Here is a 19950-nt window from a genome sequence, read left to right as displayed (position 1 = left end):
GCGCCGAAGCCATGGCAGGGGCGGCGCTGGAGCCCGAGCCGTCGAGATGACGCCGGGCCCGCACAGCGGAGGGAGCAGCTAGCGGCCGGCGGGCGGCGGGGAAGCAATAGCCTGTGTTGGAAATCGAGTGTTGGAGATGGGCCGCAGAGGGAGCAGCTGAACTAGCGGCCGGCGGGGAAGTAATAGCCGGTGTTGGAAATCGAGTGTTGGAGAGGGGCAGATGGAGCAAAGCACTCGGTTGGTTGCTGTTTAGCAATTCTCATCTTTTATTCATTCATTCTTTGTCTTTATTTACATTGATGATGTTTCAATAATAATAATAATAATCACGCATCGACATTTTTTGCTTGGTTCTTGGAGAGCAGCACGGTTTGGATGACCCTGTCAAGGTTTGTCTCGGCAGGCCCACCCGGCAGCGCGGCCATTGCGGCCTTCTCCTTCCACTCCTCCGCGCGCCGGCGCATCTCCCGCCCCTTCTCCCCGTGCATGGCCTCCTTTAAGATGGCCGCCACCTCGTCGCGCCGCACCTCACCGCCGATCTCCATCCCGACGCCCCACTCCGTGCGCTTGTACCGGCAGTTGGTCTGCTGCTCCGCGAAGAAGGGCCAGCTGATCATCGGCACCCCCGCGCAGAGGCTCTCCAGCGTCGAGTTCCAGCCGGAGTGGGTGAGGAACACCCCGACCGCCTCGTGCCGGAGCACCGCCTCCTGCGCGCACCACGTGGTCAGCAGCGCCCGGCTCTCGACGGCGGACGCGAACTCCGGCGGCAGCACGGCGGTGTCGCCCCTGACGAGGTCCGGGCGGATGTTCCACACGAACGGGTACCCGCTGTCGGCCAGGCCCCAGGCGAACTCGAGCAGCTGCGCGCTGGTCATCACCGTGATGCTGCCGTAGTTCACGTACACCACGGACCGCGGCGCGCGGCGGCCGGCGACGGCGAGCCACTCCAGGACGCCTTCCTGCTCCTTCCACAGGTTGCAGCCGAGCCCCGCCAGCGGGCTGCCGGCGGGGATCTCATGGCGCTCGCGGAGGAGGACCGGCCCGATGGGGTACACCGGCGGTAGGACGCTGCGCATGGCGTCCAGCGTGGTGCGCTCGAGGTCCTCGAATGTGTTGATGACGACGGCGTCCGGGACGAGCGATATCCGCTCGAACACGTGCAGGAGGAAGTTGAGCATGGCGTCGTCGCGGTCCGTGGTGCGGATGAAGCTGGGGAAGTCCCGCAGCTGCACGCCGTCGCACATGCCGTACGCGCCCGTAGTCACCACGGTGGCGAGGTGGCCGTCGTCGGCGAGGTCCGCCTCGTGCTTGAACGGCACGAGGCCCAGGTCGATGAGGTTGCGGAAGTTGCGGATGCCCATGTACCCGCAGGCGGCGATGGTGAGGAACGCGACGACGGGGACGCCGATCTCCCTGGCGGCGTCGAAGCCGAACGACATGAAGGCGTCCACGACGAGGCAGGTGACCGGCGGAGACGACGACGACGACTCCGACTCGGCGTCGGTGTCGCCGTTGTTGATCCTGGCGAGGAGGGAGAGGAGGTGCGGGAGGCACTTGGTCATGGTGGCGTTGCAGAGCGCGGGGATGTCCTGCGTGGCGTCGGCGTCGGAGGGCGGGAGGCCGTCGGGGATGGCGTCGAAGCGGAAGCCCGGCACGCCGTCGAGCGCGTTGGCCCCGCGCGTGTGGAGCAGGCGCCGGTGGTTGAACTCGGTGTTGACGAAGGTGACGTGGAAGCCCCGCGCGTGGAGGAGCTTGGCCAGCTTGAGCATGGGCGTGATGTGGCCCTGCGTCGGGAACGGCACGCACACGGCGTGCGCCCGCCGCTGGCCCTCCGCCGGCGTCAGTGACCCCATGATCGCGCGGCGCTTCCGGCTTTCCAGGTGAAATTTGCGTGTGCTCCGGAGCATGGAGAAGTGGCCTGTTTATAGCACTCGTAGTACAGCTACCGCCTATGCCTAGTGACCAGAGCGAGCAGCAGCAAAAGAAGCACGCCTTCTCTATCGATCATCGATGCGACGCGAGGCAGTGAGAGTGAGAGTGACACGTTGATGCATGCTGCGAACTGCGTCGCTGTTCACGCCAGTGCGCGCCATATAAACAAAAGTAGCACGCGGTACTCGTGGCGCGGCAACTTGGCAGAAACAAATATAACTCCACATTGATGAAGCCATCGATGACACGATTGGACAATAATCGTCAAATACAAACGAAAGTGTTACCAATGACGGAGGCAGTAATTCTTAGGTGTAGTGGGATTTATAAAAATCAAACATCTACAATATAACTATGCAATGGCTATCCTTTTGCCTTAGGTTTGCTAGGTACGTGCATCACCATGAGACACAAAAAGACCAAACAGGGGAGCACTTATTGACATATATTGCATATATATACAAGTATATAACAGATACTTAGTTTTTTCTATTGATTTTAGGTATGGCAGCCACCTAACCTCGCTAGATATTTGGCTCCACCCCTGAGTGCTATAGTAGCCAAAATTAAAATTTTTTATGAACTAAACAATGCCTTAATCATACCTCTTCGATCGGCTCACCCATCACACGCTCTAGCACCTCGTGCAGCCCCCTTCTCTTGCTTCGTTGCCCCCTCCCCCGCTTCATCACCTTTGTCCCAACCCCCATGCCACGCCCACCCGATGCCTCGGTCCACCTTCACCGCCATGCCTTGCCCACATTGAGGAGGGATAGTTCAGAGAGGACCTACATACCTTCTTTGGCTCAAGCAGAGGCTTTTGGCTCCAAAGAGCGGAGTCACGGACGGAGTAGAGTGGATGGCCCCCGATCCTATTTGGTTGGTGGAGTCAAGAAGCTGGGCACTAAGCGACAGGTGGAGTGGTACCAAATAGAACATAAACTTTGAGGTTGATTTATATGACTTTAACATTAAGTTTTAGTGTCATCTAAAAATCCACAAAAATAGTTGCACTTTTCAATTTTTTAATAAAAATCCAAACATAAGTCCAAGGTTCTATCGATGTATAGATATATTTAAAATTCCTACCAAATCTAGAACTTCCATCAGGGCAATGTATTTGGGTGTATTTGTATGCCTCTTTGAAGGGTCGAGATGGCGGACTAGAGGGGAGGTGAATAGTCCTTTCTAAAACTTATTGCGTCGGCTAATCGAAACAAATGCGGAATTAAAACTATCGGTCTAGCCAAGACTACACCCCTCTATCTAAGTTCTCTAGCACCTTGAAAAGATCCTAAACAAGCAAGCAAGGTGCTACCTTAGCAAGAGCTCACCTAACCAAATCTAGAAGCAAGGTCACACAAACCTATGCAACTAGTACTTTGCAAACCGGAAGAGCTCCTACACAAACTAGTGAGGCAAAGCGCACAAAGCCTAAGCTCACTAGCAAGCTCAATAACAAGGCAACTAATGCCAAATTAGAGAGCGCAACTTACTTAGCTACACAAACTAAGTAATGTGACTAACAAGGTTACACAAACCAAATTAGTCACGCAAGGGAACTACTTCTAGCTACACAAGCAAGAAGGTAACTAGAAAGCTACACAAGCTAACTAATTACAAGAGCAACTACACAAGCACAAGTATATGAATGTAAGAACAAGCTTGTGTTAGGGACTTGCAAATCAACGGGAAGAACAAATGTTGACACGATGATTTTCTCCCGAGGTTCACTTGGTTGCCAACAAGCTACGTCCCTGTTGAGACAAGCTCCAAGGTTGCCGCCTGTCCTCTTGCTAGTGGTGACCCGCAAGTCACACTCTCCCACGTGGAGTGCTTACCACAAGCTCTAGCACTTGACCCGGCCGGACCACTTGTCGCTCTTCACGTCTCGCTCAACTAGAGTTGCTCTTCGCGATCCCCGCGGGGTGAGCACCGTACCCCTCACAATCTCTTCTCCGGAGCACCGCACAATCTCCTTGCGTGCTTCAACGGAGTCACAAGCCACCAAGCCGTCTAGGAGGTGGCAACCTCCAAGAGTAACAAGCACCACCGACTTGCAACATGAACACCTAGTGCCACTCGCAATCTCTCAATGCAACGCACTAGAATCACTCACTCACACAATCGGATGATCACTATCAAGCATATGTGAGTTAGAGGCTTTACTAGCACTCCCCAAGCATGGACACTAAGTCCCAAGGGTGCTCAGCCCCGGCCAAGGCCGGCCACCACTTCTATTTATAGCCCCAAGGGCTAAACTAGCCATTGCCCCTTCACTGGGCAAAACACGTGGGCACCGGACGCTCACAGGGAGCCACCGGACGCTCAACCCCCAGCGTCCGGTGCTCAGCTGACCGCCACGTGTTACTAGCCGTTTGAACTCGACCGTTGCCGCCAACGGCTACTGCGCACGCGTGCCTGCACAGCACCACCGGACGCTCTACTGCGTCACACCGGACGCGTCCGGTGCACACTGGACTCATGTACAGAGAGCTCTACAAACCTGCAGGGTCACCGGACGCTAAGCACCGGTAGTGACCGGTGCTCACCGGACTCATGCGCAGAGAGGGTCACAAAACGTCCTCACACCGGACGCACCCCACCGGACGCACTCAGAGAGCGTCCGGTGCTCAACCCTAGCAGGGTCAAGCACACCGGACTCTGAAGCCAGCGTCCGGTGCCTCTGCACTCAGCGTCCGGTGAGTGTTTCTTAGCGAGAAACACTCCCGCGACTTCTCCAAAATTCCCACCGGCGCAATAGAAAATATACACTTATCTTTCTCAAAAGCGCCGAATCCCGTCTCGCAAGCTCGGCGGGAGGGAGAGAGGAACCCACACCCCTCTCAACCCTAGAAACTCCACCTCCTTTGTAAATGTGCCAACACCACCAAGTGTACACCACCATGTGCAAGTGTGTTAGCATTTTCACAACCATTTTCCAAAAGAAGTTAGCCTCTCAACTTGCCACGCCACTCGATCCTAACACGTATGCAAAGTTAGATCGCTCAAGTGGCACTAGATGACCGATATGCAAACAAGTTTGCCCCTCTTGATAGTACGGCCATCTATCCTAAATCCGGTCATAAACTTCTCTACACACCTATGACCGATGAAATGGAAATGCCCTAGGTTGTACCTTTGCCTTGCACTTTCCATTCCATCTCCTCCAATGTTGATGCAACACATGCACCAATCAATCACCAAATGATATGATCCACTTCATATCATCACGTGACCGTATTGGTTCATCGATGTTGACCTCACTTGCTCTTCACCGTTGCCTCGGTCCATCGGCGCCAAGTCTTGCTCAAGCTTCATCGTCACACGCGGTCCCTCGCTTCAAAGCCTCCGACTTGCCCTTCACTCTTGCAACCGGTCCATCGAGCCAAGCCTCATCTTGATCTTCTCCACCTTGGTCATATGACTCCATGTCATGTCTCATATGCAATGAGCTCCTCTATCATCACATCATCACCTGTGGACTAATCTCCTGTGTATCTCACATAAACACTATTAGTCCACCTAAGTTGTCACTCAATTACCAAAACCAAACAAGGACCTTTCACTCTTAACACAAAACCCTCAGACATTGTTCATGCTAAAACTCATTAAATTTTGAACTCATTTACCCCTTGATATCCCTTAAAGAAAATTCCATCTCCAAACAAAGCTTTGCATCAATTCACAATTGCCCTATAGTTGTATTCCTTTTTCTTTCTCTTCTCTTATTTTCATATATTGCAGTTTCTTTTTCTCTCTGATATGTATATTCTGCCACTAGAGATACCCTTACCTATTATCGAGGTCCACATCCATGCGTTTGGGTTGAGTATGTGGGCAAAATTTTTAACCCATTAGGAAATGGGTTGGGGAAAAGATCGAATAGACAAAAAAAGTGTTGAGGCTCTTAAAATTAAAGCAAAATCTTGGCATATTAATTTCACTTAAGCAAGAACTAGCTCTAAAACTTCTAGAAAACCACACTAAATCAATTCCTTAGGGCCATCCCACTCAATATGTCATTAGAAGATTTGCAATAAAAACTAACTAGATGAACATGCCAAACATATCTATCATAAGGTTCACACAACGATTAAAGCACACAACAAGATAGACAATAGTTGAAAAGCTCATTTTCTCTCAAAAAATAGTTGAAAAGCTCATGGAACTAAAGAGAGAACACGTCAACCTGGTTTTATCCCGTGGTGTCTTCCTTAGGGCCATCCCACTCAATATGTCATTAGAAGATTTGCAATTAAAACTAACTAGATGAACATGCCAAACATATCTATCATAAGGTTCACACAACGATTAAAGCACACAACAAGATAGACAATAGGACAATAGTTGAAAAGCTCATGGAACTAAAGAGAGAACACGTCAACCTGGTTTATCTCGTGGTGTCGAGTAGTTGTCACTACCCCTCATCCACGTTGGGATAGACCCCATTGAGTCTTGAACCACTAGGAGTACCTATTCTCCGATCTAGATTGCCAGTAACAAGCTCACAATCTTCACCTAATCAATAACCCAAGCCAAGAGCACAAGATGCACATTAAGATCACTCATGTTGACTTGATCCATCCTCAAACCCTTCATGAATAGTAAGACTCGATGCCTTCAACACCAAGTTGCTCTCCCCTAATAGTACGACCAAAGATAAATGTCCCTAACACTAAGACTCGATGCCTTCAACACCAAATTGCACTTAGACACTACCGTGGCCCTAGACTTCATGAATATCATTGCACCATACACTGAATTCGATCATTGGGAGCCAAGAAAACCAAGTGGCCTCAATGCCACTAATCTTTGTTATAAACCCTACAAAACAAAGTTAACCATGTGTCCTTATATTCATTAATAATCACTGAAATTGTAACTATCTAGGGGCCTCAATGAGTTCAATAAAGTATGTCTATATCTATTCGTTAGAATTAGAGACTAATCCCCATATCTATCCATTCATGAGTCCATTCCTTTTTGTGTCTTAGGAAAGAGACTGCTAATAGCGGCAAGGCTTTTTTATGCAATAGTGCCAAGGCTTTTGATTGACCTTGCACTCGCATCTCCAGTCATCACCATTGCAAAAGTTGGATCATACCTGCTTATTTTGACCATGCTTTTACTCTATTTGTACAACTTCTCCAAGAATTGCTTCTAAGAAAAGATCTACCAAACAAAGCCAATATGGTTCATGTCCAATCGGATGATAAAAGTCGTTAGTGGCATAACTCCCTCTCAGGATTACCAAGGGATCAAGGTCGCACAAGAGCAGGTCTAATTATACTATATGAAACTTGTAGAATGAGAAGAATCTAAGGATTTTTAGGGCCGAGCTCAACTAGTGCAGCAAGTCATCAAGGAGATTGTCCAATGCAGTAAGGTGTGCGGGAGGTTGGTGGTGGGCCAGAATGTTATGCCACCATACTCGGACTTGGTTATTTGCAAATGAAAGGAGCTAGCCACTCGGCCCTTAAAGCATCTCTAGTAGATCTCCAATACAATCCCCATCTATAGCGTGGTAATGGGGCTATCCTAATACTAATTTTTGGATTATCCAAGGAGGTGATGCAACGAATCTTCAATACACCCACCCCATTTATGCACGTGACATGTGGAGACCATATGTGAGTGGGATCATTTCTTTTATTTATTTTCTCTCTCTCTACTTTTTTCTTTTTTCTCCCATTTTTCGCCAGATCTAGGTCATCGACAGTGATGCCTCCTCTATTTTCCAAGGTCTTCAAACCCCTCTCTCTTTCCTCTCCCACCTCTGTCTGCATGAGAGCTCCCAATCTAGTACGCCTGTGGGGTGGCAAGTTAGGGTTGTTGGTGAGGAAGCAGGTCAGCTCAACGCGTCGGGGTGGCCGAGAGGCATGTTGAGGCAATGGATGACACACTAGTTAGCACGACACACGAGTAGTGGGTCGACTGCACAAGTATAAGGATGGGAGGCAAACGCAAGCACGAGCTGCAAGCATTGGCTACACAAAGAGGTAGAGGTGGGAGGCAGGAGTGAGAGTGGGGTAGGTCGAGCTTATTGAGGGAGATACAACTAACACTTTATTTGAGAGGAGGTAGGCTTAGCCTATTTAGGGAGGTACAACCCCCTTATTTGAGGGGAGATGAGGGAGATTTTGTTGGTCGATAAAATCCGAAAGAGTTATCGAGAGACTGGAGCAAGAAAAAAGGACTTATCTCTCCAATATGTCAATTGGGGATTGGAAGAGCAATTGGTAATTGTTGGGTCTGTTTGGTTTGTGACAACAACTTATTACACAAGTTAGTCATGCCGCGACTTTTTTCGACACCTATTTAATTCAACGACACAACAATGACTGTCATACTTTCTTACCACCCTATCCCACGTGTCATAATTCATTCACACTTTCTGTAGTAGCAGCCATGATTTACAGAAGGTTATATATGGCAAACTATGGCACCAACCAACCAAACCTTTATTTGCAACAACTTTAACCCAATATGACAATTGGGGACATGGGGATTGGGAGATCAATTTGTAATTGCTGCTCTCAGGGTCTATTTGGTTCATGACAGCAACTTATTACACAACACGTTAGTCATGCCACAATTTTTTTCGACACCTATTTAATTCACCGACACAGCTATGACTATCATACTTTCTTACCACCCTATCCCACGTGTCATGAATTCATTCACACTTTCTATAGTAGCGGCCATGATTTACAAAAAAAGTTATATATGGCAAACTATGGCACCAACCAAACAAACCCTTATTTGCAACAACTTTAACCCCAATATGACAATTGGGGACATGAGAGCAATTGGGTGACTGCTGCAGTGCTGCTCTTCTAACAAATGTTTTTTCATAATGAACTCTGCAAAATCCGTTGCTACAATATAGTCTTATCCAAAAGAAAAAGGGTGCAGCCAAATTGCACAATATGGCACCAACCAAAAGGCTTATTAGAGATATAACTGACAACCAAAGGGCAAATCTTATTATAGCTGTTCGTTCTTCATCGTCATCTAACTGATTATCGCCTTCATATTATTGTGCGGGATGTGATGAGGAAATGAATATCCGTAGTTCTTATCCAGAAGGCCATACTTGCAGCATCTACAACCACGCGGCGTTCTTGATAGGGGTGACGACTGCCTTCACTTGCAGGTAGTTCTTCAGGCTGTCAATGCCCTTCTCCCTCCCAATGCCGCTCATCTTGTACCCACCAAAGGGAATTGCAGCATCGAAGATGTCGAAGCAGTTAATCCAGACGGTCCCAGCCCTGAGCGCACGCGTCAGGGTGTTGGCTGTGTCCAAGCTATTGGTGAACACACCAGCGGCCAATCCATATGGGCTCGCATTTGCCCTCTTAATAACCTCATTGAGATCCCTGTTCAAGCGGGACAAAAGTTATAACCCAATAGATTGTTGCTTAAGATTTCTTTCCACTTCTTGATTGTTTGGTTATTAATTAGAGTTTCAGACATTAGACAAATCAACATGAGGATAATACTCACTTGAACTTGAGGATTGACTGAACAGGCCCAAATATCTCCTCCTGAGCAATCTTCATGCCATCCTGTAACAGCCATGTCATGAACTTTAAACATATCCTTGTTTGTTTTTAAAGGAACATTAAGCATATCTTGCAAGAGACGAGAAATTTTGTACTAGTACTTAGCTGCAGTCAAAGCTCACCTGGACATCTGAGAAAATCGTTGGCTGGATGTAGTAACCTTTCTCACCCAACCTATCACCACCCGTCACAAGGTTAGCTCCACTGTCAACACCAGACCTAATGTAGCGCAAGATCTTGTTGAATTGCTCGTCGTCAATCTATAAAGAAACAAAAATTGCAAGTCATCATCAGTCCAAACACGGAGGAAATGTAGAGTTACAATAGTGAACATCGTCATCAATCTCAAAGAAGAATCTTGCAAGGTTTTATTGTATGGTTTTTGTTGATTGAAGGAATTGTTAAAACTTGCATCAGTTATATTGAAATATAATTGCAATGTAAGAGCATCTCCAAAAGCCTTTCTTAAACTCACTCCAATAATTATTTAGAGAGCCATTTGAATAAAGTTCACTTTCTATATGTTTTCCCTCTCTAACAACTTCCCTATATCTTGTGCGTACTCTAGAGAGCCAGCCCCACTCTCCATCTTTGGCTAGCGAAAAATCCGAAACAGAGGATAGCAATATTAGAGATCTAATTAAAGAAACTGTCAGAGAGGCATTTCTTTTAGCAAAATCTCTACTCCTATTAATTAGAAAGAATATAAAGAGGCTCTTGGAGATGCTCTTTCTCATTGGGTGAACTGAGAAGCTTTTATGAGTTTGCTGGTGATGCAACTACTACGTGAATGATACATCAAACTTCTAATTGTAGAGATTGTAACTACATAAATAAACCATTAAATATCCTAATCAGAAATGTACCTGCGGGCCCTGTTCAACACCTTTCCTGAATGGATCACCAACGACGCGCTTCAATGCACGAGCCTTGGCTTTCTCCACAAACTCATCATAAACACGCTCATGTACAAATGTGCGAGATCCAGCACAACAGCATTGCCCCTAACAAATTTATATGACAAGAAAGATATTTAAGTAGAATGAAATGGAAAACACAGTTACCATGCTTATTTTAACATCATACCAACAAATACCTGGTTAAAGAACAGGGCAAAGTGCGCAAGCTCAACAGCATGGTCAATGTCAGCATCATCCATGATGATAAAAGGAGACTTGCCTCCTAACTCCAGTGTCACTGTCTTAAGGTTGCTCCTTGCAGCCAACTCAAGAACAACTTTGCCGGTATCGGTAGATCCCGTAAATGCAAGCTTTATCGAAGTAAAGAAACATATGTTTAGTCCTAATGCATAGTTTTTAGGTCATTCTCCATAAATACATAAAATATATTTTAAAGGTTTATACCTTATCAACATCCATGTGACTAGCAAGAGCAGCACCAGCAGTAGGGCCAAAACCAGAAACGACATTCACAACACCCTCAGGTAGTCCAGCCTATTTAGCATGCAAAGTATGATCAGCTCTGGTTGGAAAAAAAAATACAGGCTATATAAAATTTACATCCCTTACATATTCTAAGAGTAACTAGCCCATTGCATGCTCAACTAAAATGAGGTCCACTCCTTTACATTTTGCATAGAACAAGTTATTTAAGTTTGTACGTGCAGTTTGAGCTGCAACCATATCCTATATTCCTATATATGCATTGATACAAGGTCAAATTGACAAAGAACTAAAAAACAATTTGACTCGGTATAATGAAATTTGAATCATTTGCCTCTTTAATGTTCAGTCAACACCACTAAATAGTTTTTCCCCTCATCTGTTTCCCTCTAAAGATTGGTTATGATGCAAACCGACTCAAGGGAGCAAATTTAGTAAAAATAACATCACTTTGAGAGATCACTCCATCCATCATATAATAATAGATTAAAAAGAACATGGTTGAGTAATCTGCAATCTTTTATTCCCAATAAAACACAACACATCACTAGAGCATATAAAAAAAGTTGTCTGATGAAACAAAGCTCATCCAATCTAGCCCATTGCATGCAATAGAAGTAAATTATTAATTGACTTCGCTAACAAAATATTAGTTGCACCAACCTCATGCAACAGCTTGGAGATATACAAAGCCGATAGAGGAGTTTGCTCAGCAGTCTTGAGCACGAGAGTGTTTCCACATGCCAAAGCAGGGCCAACTTTCCAGGCAAACATCAGAAGAGGGAAGTTCCATGGGATGATCTGACCTGCAACACCGATTGGCTCATGCAAGATCTGTACATGGTGTGGGCCATCAGCTGGCACAACGAGCCCATGGATCTTATCAGCCCAACCTGCAGAAAAACAGAAGAAATGGAACCAAATCAGAAATGGAAGTATGTAGTATGGTTCCAGACAATTTTCGTCAGCTAATACTAAATTAAGGCAGTACCAGCATAGTAACGCATAAGACGGGCCACCATTGGTACTTCAATATGGGCTGCTTGCTCATATGGCTTTCCGTTGTCCCACGTCTCCAAAGCAGCAAGCTCATCATTGTGCTTCTCAATCAAATCAGCAAACCGCAGTAGGATACGGGACCTCTCCTGCAAAGTTAGATTCCGACCATCTGTGAGCATGGCTGAATGTCACAATGACACGACAGAAACTAAAATCTCAAGCTGAGTGTTTACATAGGCAGTCATCTTCGGCCATGGCCCTTCATCAAAAGCCTTGCGGGCAGCAGCTACTGCACGGTTAATGTCCTCTGCATCACCCTCAGCCACATGAGCAATCACCTCCCCTGTACGAGGGTCCAGAGTTGGGAAGGTCTTGCCTGGTAAGATGAAAATAGGCATCACAAATGGTGAGTTTGACTTATCGTCAAGAACAGAAAAAACTAGAATAAACCTTTGCCATGTTGCAGGTCTATATTAGACAATATATTGTTGATAGCGGAACTGTTTGGAATCTTAGAAGTGTAGTGCTTTGTGGTGAAGCATAGTTTCTAAAGGGGGCTGGTCTAGAAGGGTGTGGGTCTGCACTCTAATAAAGTCTAAACAAACATGCATATTTTGTTGTTGGATGGCATATCAGCTCGAAACATTTCAGATGACATGGCATTTTCATTACTCTTCTTTTACCCCTCACACTATAAGCAGATATGAAACAACAAAAACCGATCCAGATTTTTTTCCAGTTTATGGGCCTACAGGGATCCCCCAGCAAAGTGGCTAGTGCTTTATTACTAATTGTTCTAAATTCTAATGCTGACCAGCTGACGTAGAACAAGCTGCTCAAATAGGAATAAGGCCTCGTTTAGTTTCCAAAAATTTTCAAGATTCTACGTTACATCGAATCTTTGGATGCGAAGCACTAAATATAGATAAAAGAAATAACTAATTACATAGTTTGCCTGTAATTTGCGAGACGAATCTTTTGAGCCTAGTTAGTCTATGATTGGACAATAATTATCAAATACAAACAAAAGTGTTACAGTAGCCAAAACCAAATTTTTTCTGCAACTAAACAAGGCCTAAATGGAGGTACATACCGGATGCAGCATCAACAAAGTTGCCATTAATGAGGAGCTTTGTATAGTTCACTTGGACTGAGGGCGTGATGGGCTCCTCTACTGCTGCTGCAGTGCTGAACCTCTGAAGGACGCCTGGCAACAGTCCGCGCATCCCATCTGCAGGCGTTGTGGTAATAAGATATGGCTGTGCTCATAAATATGTCAAGACTCAGAGAAACATAGTAGCAAATTTCTAAGAAACAAATACATTAAATGAGTTGTGGATTTACTAAAGGCTAAGAGACGTTCAGACCATATTTGTTGCCCCAAAGCATGAAACATGACATAGCAAGAGAGATGAAACATAGCAGTGTGGCAAAAAGCAACAGATGGAAGATGGCTTCTTCTTCTTTTTTCTTTTTTTTGGGTGTGTGTGTGGGAGGGGGGGGGGGGGGTGGGTGGGTTACATTACAACTAGGTGAAGCAAGCCATTTCGGTGGCCTTTTTTTTAGGGTTTTTCGGTGGCCTTTTAGCAGTGGCAAGCAGCTCAGTAGCAAACATAACTCTGCAGAAAATCAAAAGTTCTGATTTCTTCTGTTGCAAAATAAGGACTCGCCATTTTCCAAAATTATCTTCCATTCCATAAGGTTTTTGCAGAAAGCGACAGACTCAAGATGCCATTTTTTTTCACATTATTACTACATGAAATAAATTTCACATTGCAGTCTGGTTACCTAGGAAATTCACTAAACGGATCATTGTTGCCTTTTACATACAAAAAAAAAAATATGTAGAATTTCGAAAGTGACTAGGTTTGCCTCACCACCAATATATAAGGCCCTATTTAGTTCCCCACTCAAAATTTTTTCATCCATCCCATCGAATCTTTGGACACATGCATGGAATATTAAATATAGATAAAAAAATAAACTAATTACACAGTTTGGTTAAAAATCGCGAGACGAATCTTTTAAACCTAGTTAGTCCATGATTAGCCTTAAGTGCTACAGTAACCCACATGTGCTAATGACAGATTAATTATACTTAATAGATTTGTCTTGCAGTTTTTCCAGACGAGCTATGTAATTTATTTTTTTATTAGTTTCTAAAAACCCCTCCCGACATCCTTCCGACATATCCGATGTGACATCCAAAATTTTTTCATCTCCAATCTAAACAGGGCCTAATCCAATATCAAGCAGTTGGGTAGGAAACAAAACTGCAGACAACCACAAGCTCTGGATTTCCACTGTACCGATAAGGACCGGAGGAAAAGATCGTCATCTTATCATGTCGCAGAAAAATCTTATCTCTGGAGCAAAAAAGTCCAGAACTCCCATTCAAAAGTCATGACTCACTGATGACGCACAAGGCCAAGAAGCCACACATCCCGAGTCGTAAGGGTGAGGGCAAAGCCGGAAATGGCCATAAAGCCTGTGTAGACAAGGCTCCCTAGAAGATGGGTGGGTGAAAGCGACGTTGGATGGAAGGGGACGATATCTCCAAGAGATGAGGACTGGTACTGTACATACAGGTAGAGGTAGAAATTGTTACAGAGCGAGAGAAATGAAGATGAGGTGATTGATCATTTATTAGAAAAGCTAATTCAGAGAGATTACATGTCAAAATCATGGGGCTTTTTTCTGTATTAAAAGTCAGCGAAACCTACAAGATTCAACTTTTACGTCAGCAGTCATCAGCTATGGAGCAAAAAAAGGAAGCAAAGTAAGGCGGACAACAAACTAAAGATAAACACCCTGGGATTCAGATCGTCATGCCTGCTCTGCTGATCAGATCCAAAGCGCAGCACACGACACATTATCCTGATCCCCTTGTGAAGCGATCGAAGACACCGGTGGAAAACCAGAGGTGGGGGATGCGTTGATATCAACATCAACGAAGATAAGATCAAGAACCCATATAATGGGGAGAAGAAAAAAAATTACGAACACGACACACGGAAACAAGCGAACGCCGCGAGATTAAAATCCAATCCATACTAGTAGTGTAGTACTAGTGCTACGAGCTTGTCCGATTCCTAAGAGGGATGCGTGTCCAAGCAAAGAAGCACGGAGCAATCAATCGAAACGATACCTGGCCTGCGCAGCGCAGAGGGGACAGCGGGTGGCGCGGCGGGGGCAGAGGCCCTGGCCAAGAGGCAGCGGGAGACGAGCGAGGACGCGGCCCTCCGAGCCATCCCGGGCAAAATTTATTGCGCCCGCCGGCCGAACCCCCCGAATCGAAGAACCCCTCTGCTGCTGCTGTTTCCGCCGCGGCGCAGCGCAGTAATGGAAGCGGATATCCTCCTGTACTTGCACGCGTCCCCGCTGCAGCAGAAGCGGCTGCGGCAGGCACTGGATGGAGGTTGTTGGTGTGGGAGTGAGGACGAGTAATGGCTGCCGGGTGCCTCTCTCTCTCTCTCTCTCTTGGGTCTTGGTGGATTTGGGCTTGTGGTCTGGGTTTAATAGGGCCGGGATTTTAGAACCCAACCGCGAGTGGGAAAACGAGGGCATTTTTGGCATCTGTTCAAATGGACACGATGATGGGGGCTCGTTGTGGAAATGGATGGGGGGTGGGCGTGGGGCCCACATCCGAAGGGAAAAGGATGGGGATGGGGATGGGTGGGGTGCGTGAGCGAGCGACCTGCAGGTCGGCTGGTGCTGCGAGCATATGCATGGGTCGGGTGGGCTTGGAGATTTCAAGTTGGGCCTTGTTTAGTTCACCCTGAAAACCAAAAAGTTTTCAAGATTCCTCCTCACATCGAATCTTGTGGCACATGCATGAAATATTAAATATAGACGAAAACAAAAACTAATTACACAGTTTAGCTGTAAATCACGAGATGAATCTTTTGATCCTAGTTAGTACATGATTGGATAATATTTGTCACAAACAAATGAAAGTGTTACAGTACCGAAAATTTTTCACTTTTCGGAACTAAACAAGGCCTTGGGTGGGTGTTGAGGGATCTTGTGCATGTGATTCTCAAGTTTTTAGTCGCTGCACGTGCAGCTGGACCTTTTTAATTGGGACAAGGAAAAATTAAAGGATGCCTTTTTTTGGCCGTTGAAATAATCGGATTGACCAAGGGAAGCAGTAACTAGGACATTGGTGGATACTAGTAGATAGGGATGAAAATGGTACCGATATTTTCCGACCGTATTCGAGACCGAATTCGTTTAGAGGGGTTCAGATCTGTCCGTATCCGAGTCCAGATATTCAACATCCGATATCGTATCTTATCCGACATGATTGGCATTATCCGTATTCAAATCCGAATTCGACCAGAAATATGAAAACAAATATGATATCGATGATATCCGTCCGTATCCGATCCGTTTTCATCCTTACTAGTAGGGTGAAAATTTCCAGAAGTTTTTGTTGTTGTTGTTGTTGATAGCGTAGTGCCAATGAGGTAGCTACTGATGTTTCATGTGTGCCAATCCATGCATGAGTTATATATAATACGGGCAGGAATTATAGCTTGATAGCTAGGTTTCCTTTCACATTAATTCAATTCAATTATAGATTCCCAATTGTTATGAAAATTATTACGACATATGAATGCACGTGTTCCTGTTGTATAAATTGTTTTAAAAAAAGGTTAATCCATGCAAACATGTTCGTTTAAAAAGTTAATCCATGCCAATTCAAAAAAAAACATGCAAACTCTTTTAAAAAAATGCGCCTCTCCAAAGGCGGCACGACAACCGGGCATTAGCATCAATCACGTTTCTGGTCACCGAGAAGATGCAGCAGTTCAATTTTGGTGCCGCTCTTTCGTTGTGGGTTTGGCACCAAACCTTTTGGTTTAGTGCTCGAAAACAAATGTACTGGTGGGTTCCACTTGAAGCAGGCACGGTATCACTCCGGACGCCCTCGCCCCGCTCACGTCTCTCTCTCTCTTCTCCTTCTGAACTACAGTACCGTAGTAGGACGGGAATGGGGAAATTCACTGGCACGATTTCTTAGGCCTTGGGCCTTGTTTAGTTCCCAAAAAATTTTACAAAATTTTTCAGATTCCCCGTCACATCGAATCTTTAGACGTATGCATGGAGTATTAAATATAGACGAAAATAAAAACTAATTGTATAGTTTGGTCGGAATTGATGAGATGAATCTTTTGAGCCTAGTTAGTCCATGATTGGACAATATTTGTCACAAACAAACGAAAATGCTACAGTACCTGTTTTGCAAAATTTTTTGGAACTAAACAAGGCGTTGGCCTTGTTTAGTTCCAAAAACTGAAAAGTTTTCGGAACCGTAGCACTTTTGTTTTTATTTGACAAACATTATCCAATTATAGAGTAACTAGGCTTAAAAGATTAATCTCGTGATTTACAGGTAAACTGTGTAATTAGTTTTTATTTTCGTCTATATTTAATACTCCATGCATGTGGCGTAAGATTCGATGTGACGGAGAATCTTGAAAAGATTTTGGTTTTCAGGGTGCCAAAAATTTTGGGTTTTGGCTACTGTAGCATTTTCGTGTTTATTTGACAAACATTGTCAAATCACGGAGTAACTAGGCTCAAAAGATTCATCTCACAAATTACAGATAAACTGTGCAATTAGTTTTTATTTTCGTCTATATTTAATGCTCCATGCATACGGTCAAAGATTCGATTTGACGGGGAATCTTGAAAATTTTTGCAAACTAAACAAGGCCTTAATAAGATGCTACGTTAATTAAGGTCTGTTTGGTATAGCTCACAATAGTTTCATAAGCTGTTGTGAGCTATTTTTTTTTGCCAAACACTTATTTTCAAAATAGCTTCACGAGTAAAGTTGTTTTTCTCCTTCTCTCACAAAGATATAAGTTAGGATGAAGCTGGAAAAAAGTAGCTTATTGCAACTCCCTTCCTTATTTCTCTCTCTCAACTATACATGAAGTATTTGGTGAAGCTATTTTGCCAAACACTTTTTCTAAAATAGCTCAACTTTATCTAGAAAGTCACTCATAAAGCTATTTTTTAAAAAAAAAACCAAACAAATCCTTATACTCGCACGTCACTTTGCCTCGTAAGGAGTATTAATACTACTATAGGTAGGTAGCCCACACACTTGGTGTTGAGGGGCGGCGACGCGAGCGGGATGGGGCTGCTGCTGCACGGCAACCTGAATGCATGCATGCATGCATGATGCCTCCGATGCGGTCTCACTCTCACGTACTACGCACACGGTATCTTTTGTGAGCCGAAAACGGAAAAACGGAAGAGCACGCACGCACACGGAAAAGGGGGCGCGGGTCACAAAAGATACCGTACGTGTGCGCGTGCGTGTCATCATGACAGGGCACGGGCATCGTGTCACGTCGTGGCTTTGTACTCCCCTCCTATATTGATCAATCATCTTCAGGGTGCAGGGACGACGACGGACGCATCAACGCATGCATATGGATCGGAATCGGACGGAGGAACAGGAGCAGGAGAATCCAAGAAGCAGAGCGCCCTTGTACTACTACCTGGCATTCGGAGAGCAGAGGGGACAGCTGCCCGCCGCCCGGCGGCCACCAAGGGGAAGGACCCGGAGAGGCGGCGGCGTGAGGCGAGCGAGGCGGCCGCCCTCCGTGTGGCAGCGGCAGCGGAAGCCATTACTGCCAATCTATCTGCCTGATGGAGATGGTGTGGCCAGCGTCGCCAGTCGTTGGGAGTGGGGAAGCACTGGCCGCCGAACGATACGCAGATTTGGCCTTGGACTTTTGGGGGTGCACAGCGACGGGTGGTGCCCTTGGCCATATATAGGGGGCTTTAATACGCCTGGCGGTTGACTTTCGGGTTTACACACAAGGGAAATTCCGTATTAGAAGAAAATTTTTTTTAACTTCCTCAACTATATATATTGTCATTGTATAATTTTACCCACTACAGTCATGATGACACTCCACTGACGCTTTTTACATAGTTCTGATTGGATTTGAGCAACGTCGACTAATTATAATAGATAATACGATTTTAGGATTTCTAATTCTATTATTCTTTATAAAAGAATTTGGATAGACTTTTTAAATTTATTTTTATGCATATTTTTTTTATACTTCTTTAAAACTATTTCTAGACGGTCTCAAACTTTCAACTTAGTCCGATTTAATCTCTCGCGCCAGATCAACAAAACCACCATGGTGCATAAATCAAACTATTATCAAGGAGTAAATTTTTCTTTGGTTTTGTAGTTCAGGGCATAAAATCGGGTAGTTGAGGAGGTAAATTGGAACTTTTTTTTTTCTTCCACATTTGTCGTACTACTACTGTATTAGGGTGGTGGATGGGTTTGGGTCCCACATGCAAGGGGGGAGGCCTTATATTTCTTATAGATGGGAAAATCATTTTTTTTCACTCTTTTCCTTGTGATTTTTCCATCTCATAAATTACAAAGTAAGTTCCATTTTTGTTGTTGAAATTTTTATGTCCGTGCGTCCTTTAATTTATGTGTGTGAATTTGTTTACAATTTTTCAGACATCCAGGCCATTTTTTCTCCAAGATTCCATTGAGAAGGATGTTTAAACCGGAAGTGCTTGTAAAGTCTAGTCAATGCACGTTCAAATGGACCCTCTACTGGAAGAAAAATTATGTGACCATTTTTATCCTGGGATATATTTCTTAGAACGACTGCTATAAACACTATACCACTATAACAACGTACCTCTGCTCTAAATATAGGAATTGTGAGTTTATTCTAAATTTACCTAGATTTATAGAAAAAATATATCAACACATGTGACATCAATTTTACCAGGTGTGTAAAAGAGAGAAACTAAAATGGGAGGGAAAGCGCTCTAAGTGAGAGAGACAAAAGGATGAGGACATTAAATATTTTTTACCTGAGTATCCAAATACATTATAGCTGGTTTTTAGCTAGTTAAATTTTACTCCCTCCGTCCACGAAAGAATCAATTCCTAGGATCCGTGCCAGTCAAATTTTTTAAAGTTTGACTAACTTTATAGAAAAGAGTAACAACATCTATAATATAAAATGCACATTATATGAAAATAT

General features: G+C 44.9%; 2 protein-coding genes across 4 annotated transcripts; both read right to left on the bottom strand.

Moving 5' to 3' along the window:
• On the bottom strand, positions 239–2046 carry LOC8065787 (7-deoxyloganetin glucosyltransferase). The gene has a single exon (XM_002436792.2). The coding sequence runs from the start codon at positions 1905–1907 to the stop codon at positions 327–329; it is 1581 nt and encodes a 526-aa protein (XP_002436837.2). The 5' UTR covers positions 1908–2046; the 3' UTR covers positions 239–326.
• On the bottom strand, positions 8676–18650 carry LOC110430835 (aldehyde dehydrogenase family 2 member B7, mitochondrial-like). Of its 3 annotated transcripts, none has more exons than XM_021448902.1 (11): positions 18418–18650; positions 12996–13133; positions 12136–12278; positions 11895–12048; positions 11567–11796; positions 10865–10954; positions 10597–10770; positions 10367–10504; positions 9623–9760; positions 9442–9503; positions 8676–9314 (listed from the first exon to the last, which is right to left on the bottom strand). In XM_021448902.1, exons 1-11 carry the CDS (start codon positions 18548–18550, stop codon positions 9041–9043), a joined length of 1674 nt encoding a protein of 557 aa, XP_021304577.1. In that variant the 5' UTR covers positions 18551–18650; the 3' UTR covers positions 8676–9040. The 3 variants fall into 3 exon arrangements, with proteins under 3 accessions (XP_021304577.1, XP_021304578.1, XP_021304579.1); XM_021448903.1 differs by having other exon boundaries at positions 18421–18650; XM_021448904.1 differs by lacking the exon at positions 18418–18650 and adding an exon at positions 15051–15483.

The sequence above is a fragment of the Sorghum bicolor genome, chromosome 10 (assembly GCF_000003195.3).
Source record: "Sorghum bicolor cultivar BTx623 chromosome 10, Sorghum_bicolor_NCBIv3, whole genome shotgun sequence".
NCBI lineage: Eukaryota > Viridiplantae > Streptophyta > Magnoliopsida > Poales > Poaceae > Sorghum > Sorghum bicolor.
Note: the sequence above shows the minus strand (reverse complement) of the source record. Positions and strands in the feature narration are given on the sequence as shown.

Excerpts from the sequence above, each read along its gene's own strand:
- LOC110430835 (XM_021448902.1), bottom strand. The coding sequence starts at position 18,550 with ATGGCTTCCGCTGCCGCTGCCACACGGAGGGCGGCCGCCTCGCTCGCC. Across the intron at positions 10,505-10,596 it reads TTGCCCTGTTCTTTAACCAG|GGGCAATGCTGTTGTGCTGG; the intron begins GTATTTGTTGGT and ends TAAATTTGTTAG. Across the intron at positions 9,761-10,366 it reads GTGTTGAACAGGGCCCGCAG|ATTGACGACGAGCAATTCAA; the intron begins GTACATTTCTGA and ends GTTTCTTTATAG.
- LOC8065787 (XM_002436792.2), bottom strand. The coding sequence starts at position 1,907 with ATGCTCCGGAGCACACGCAAATTTCACCTGGAAAGCCGGAAGCGCCGC.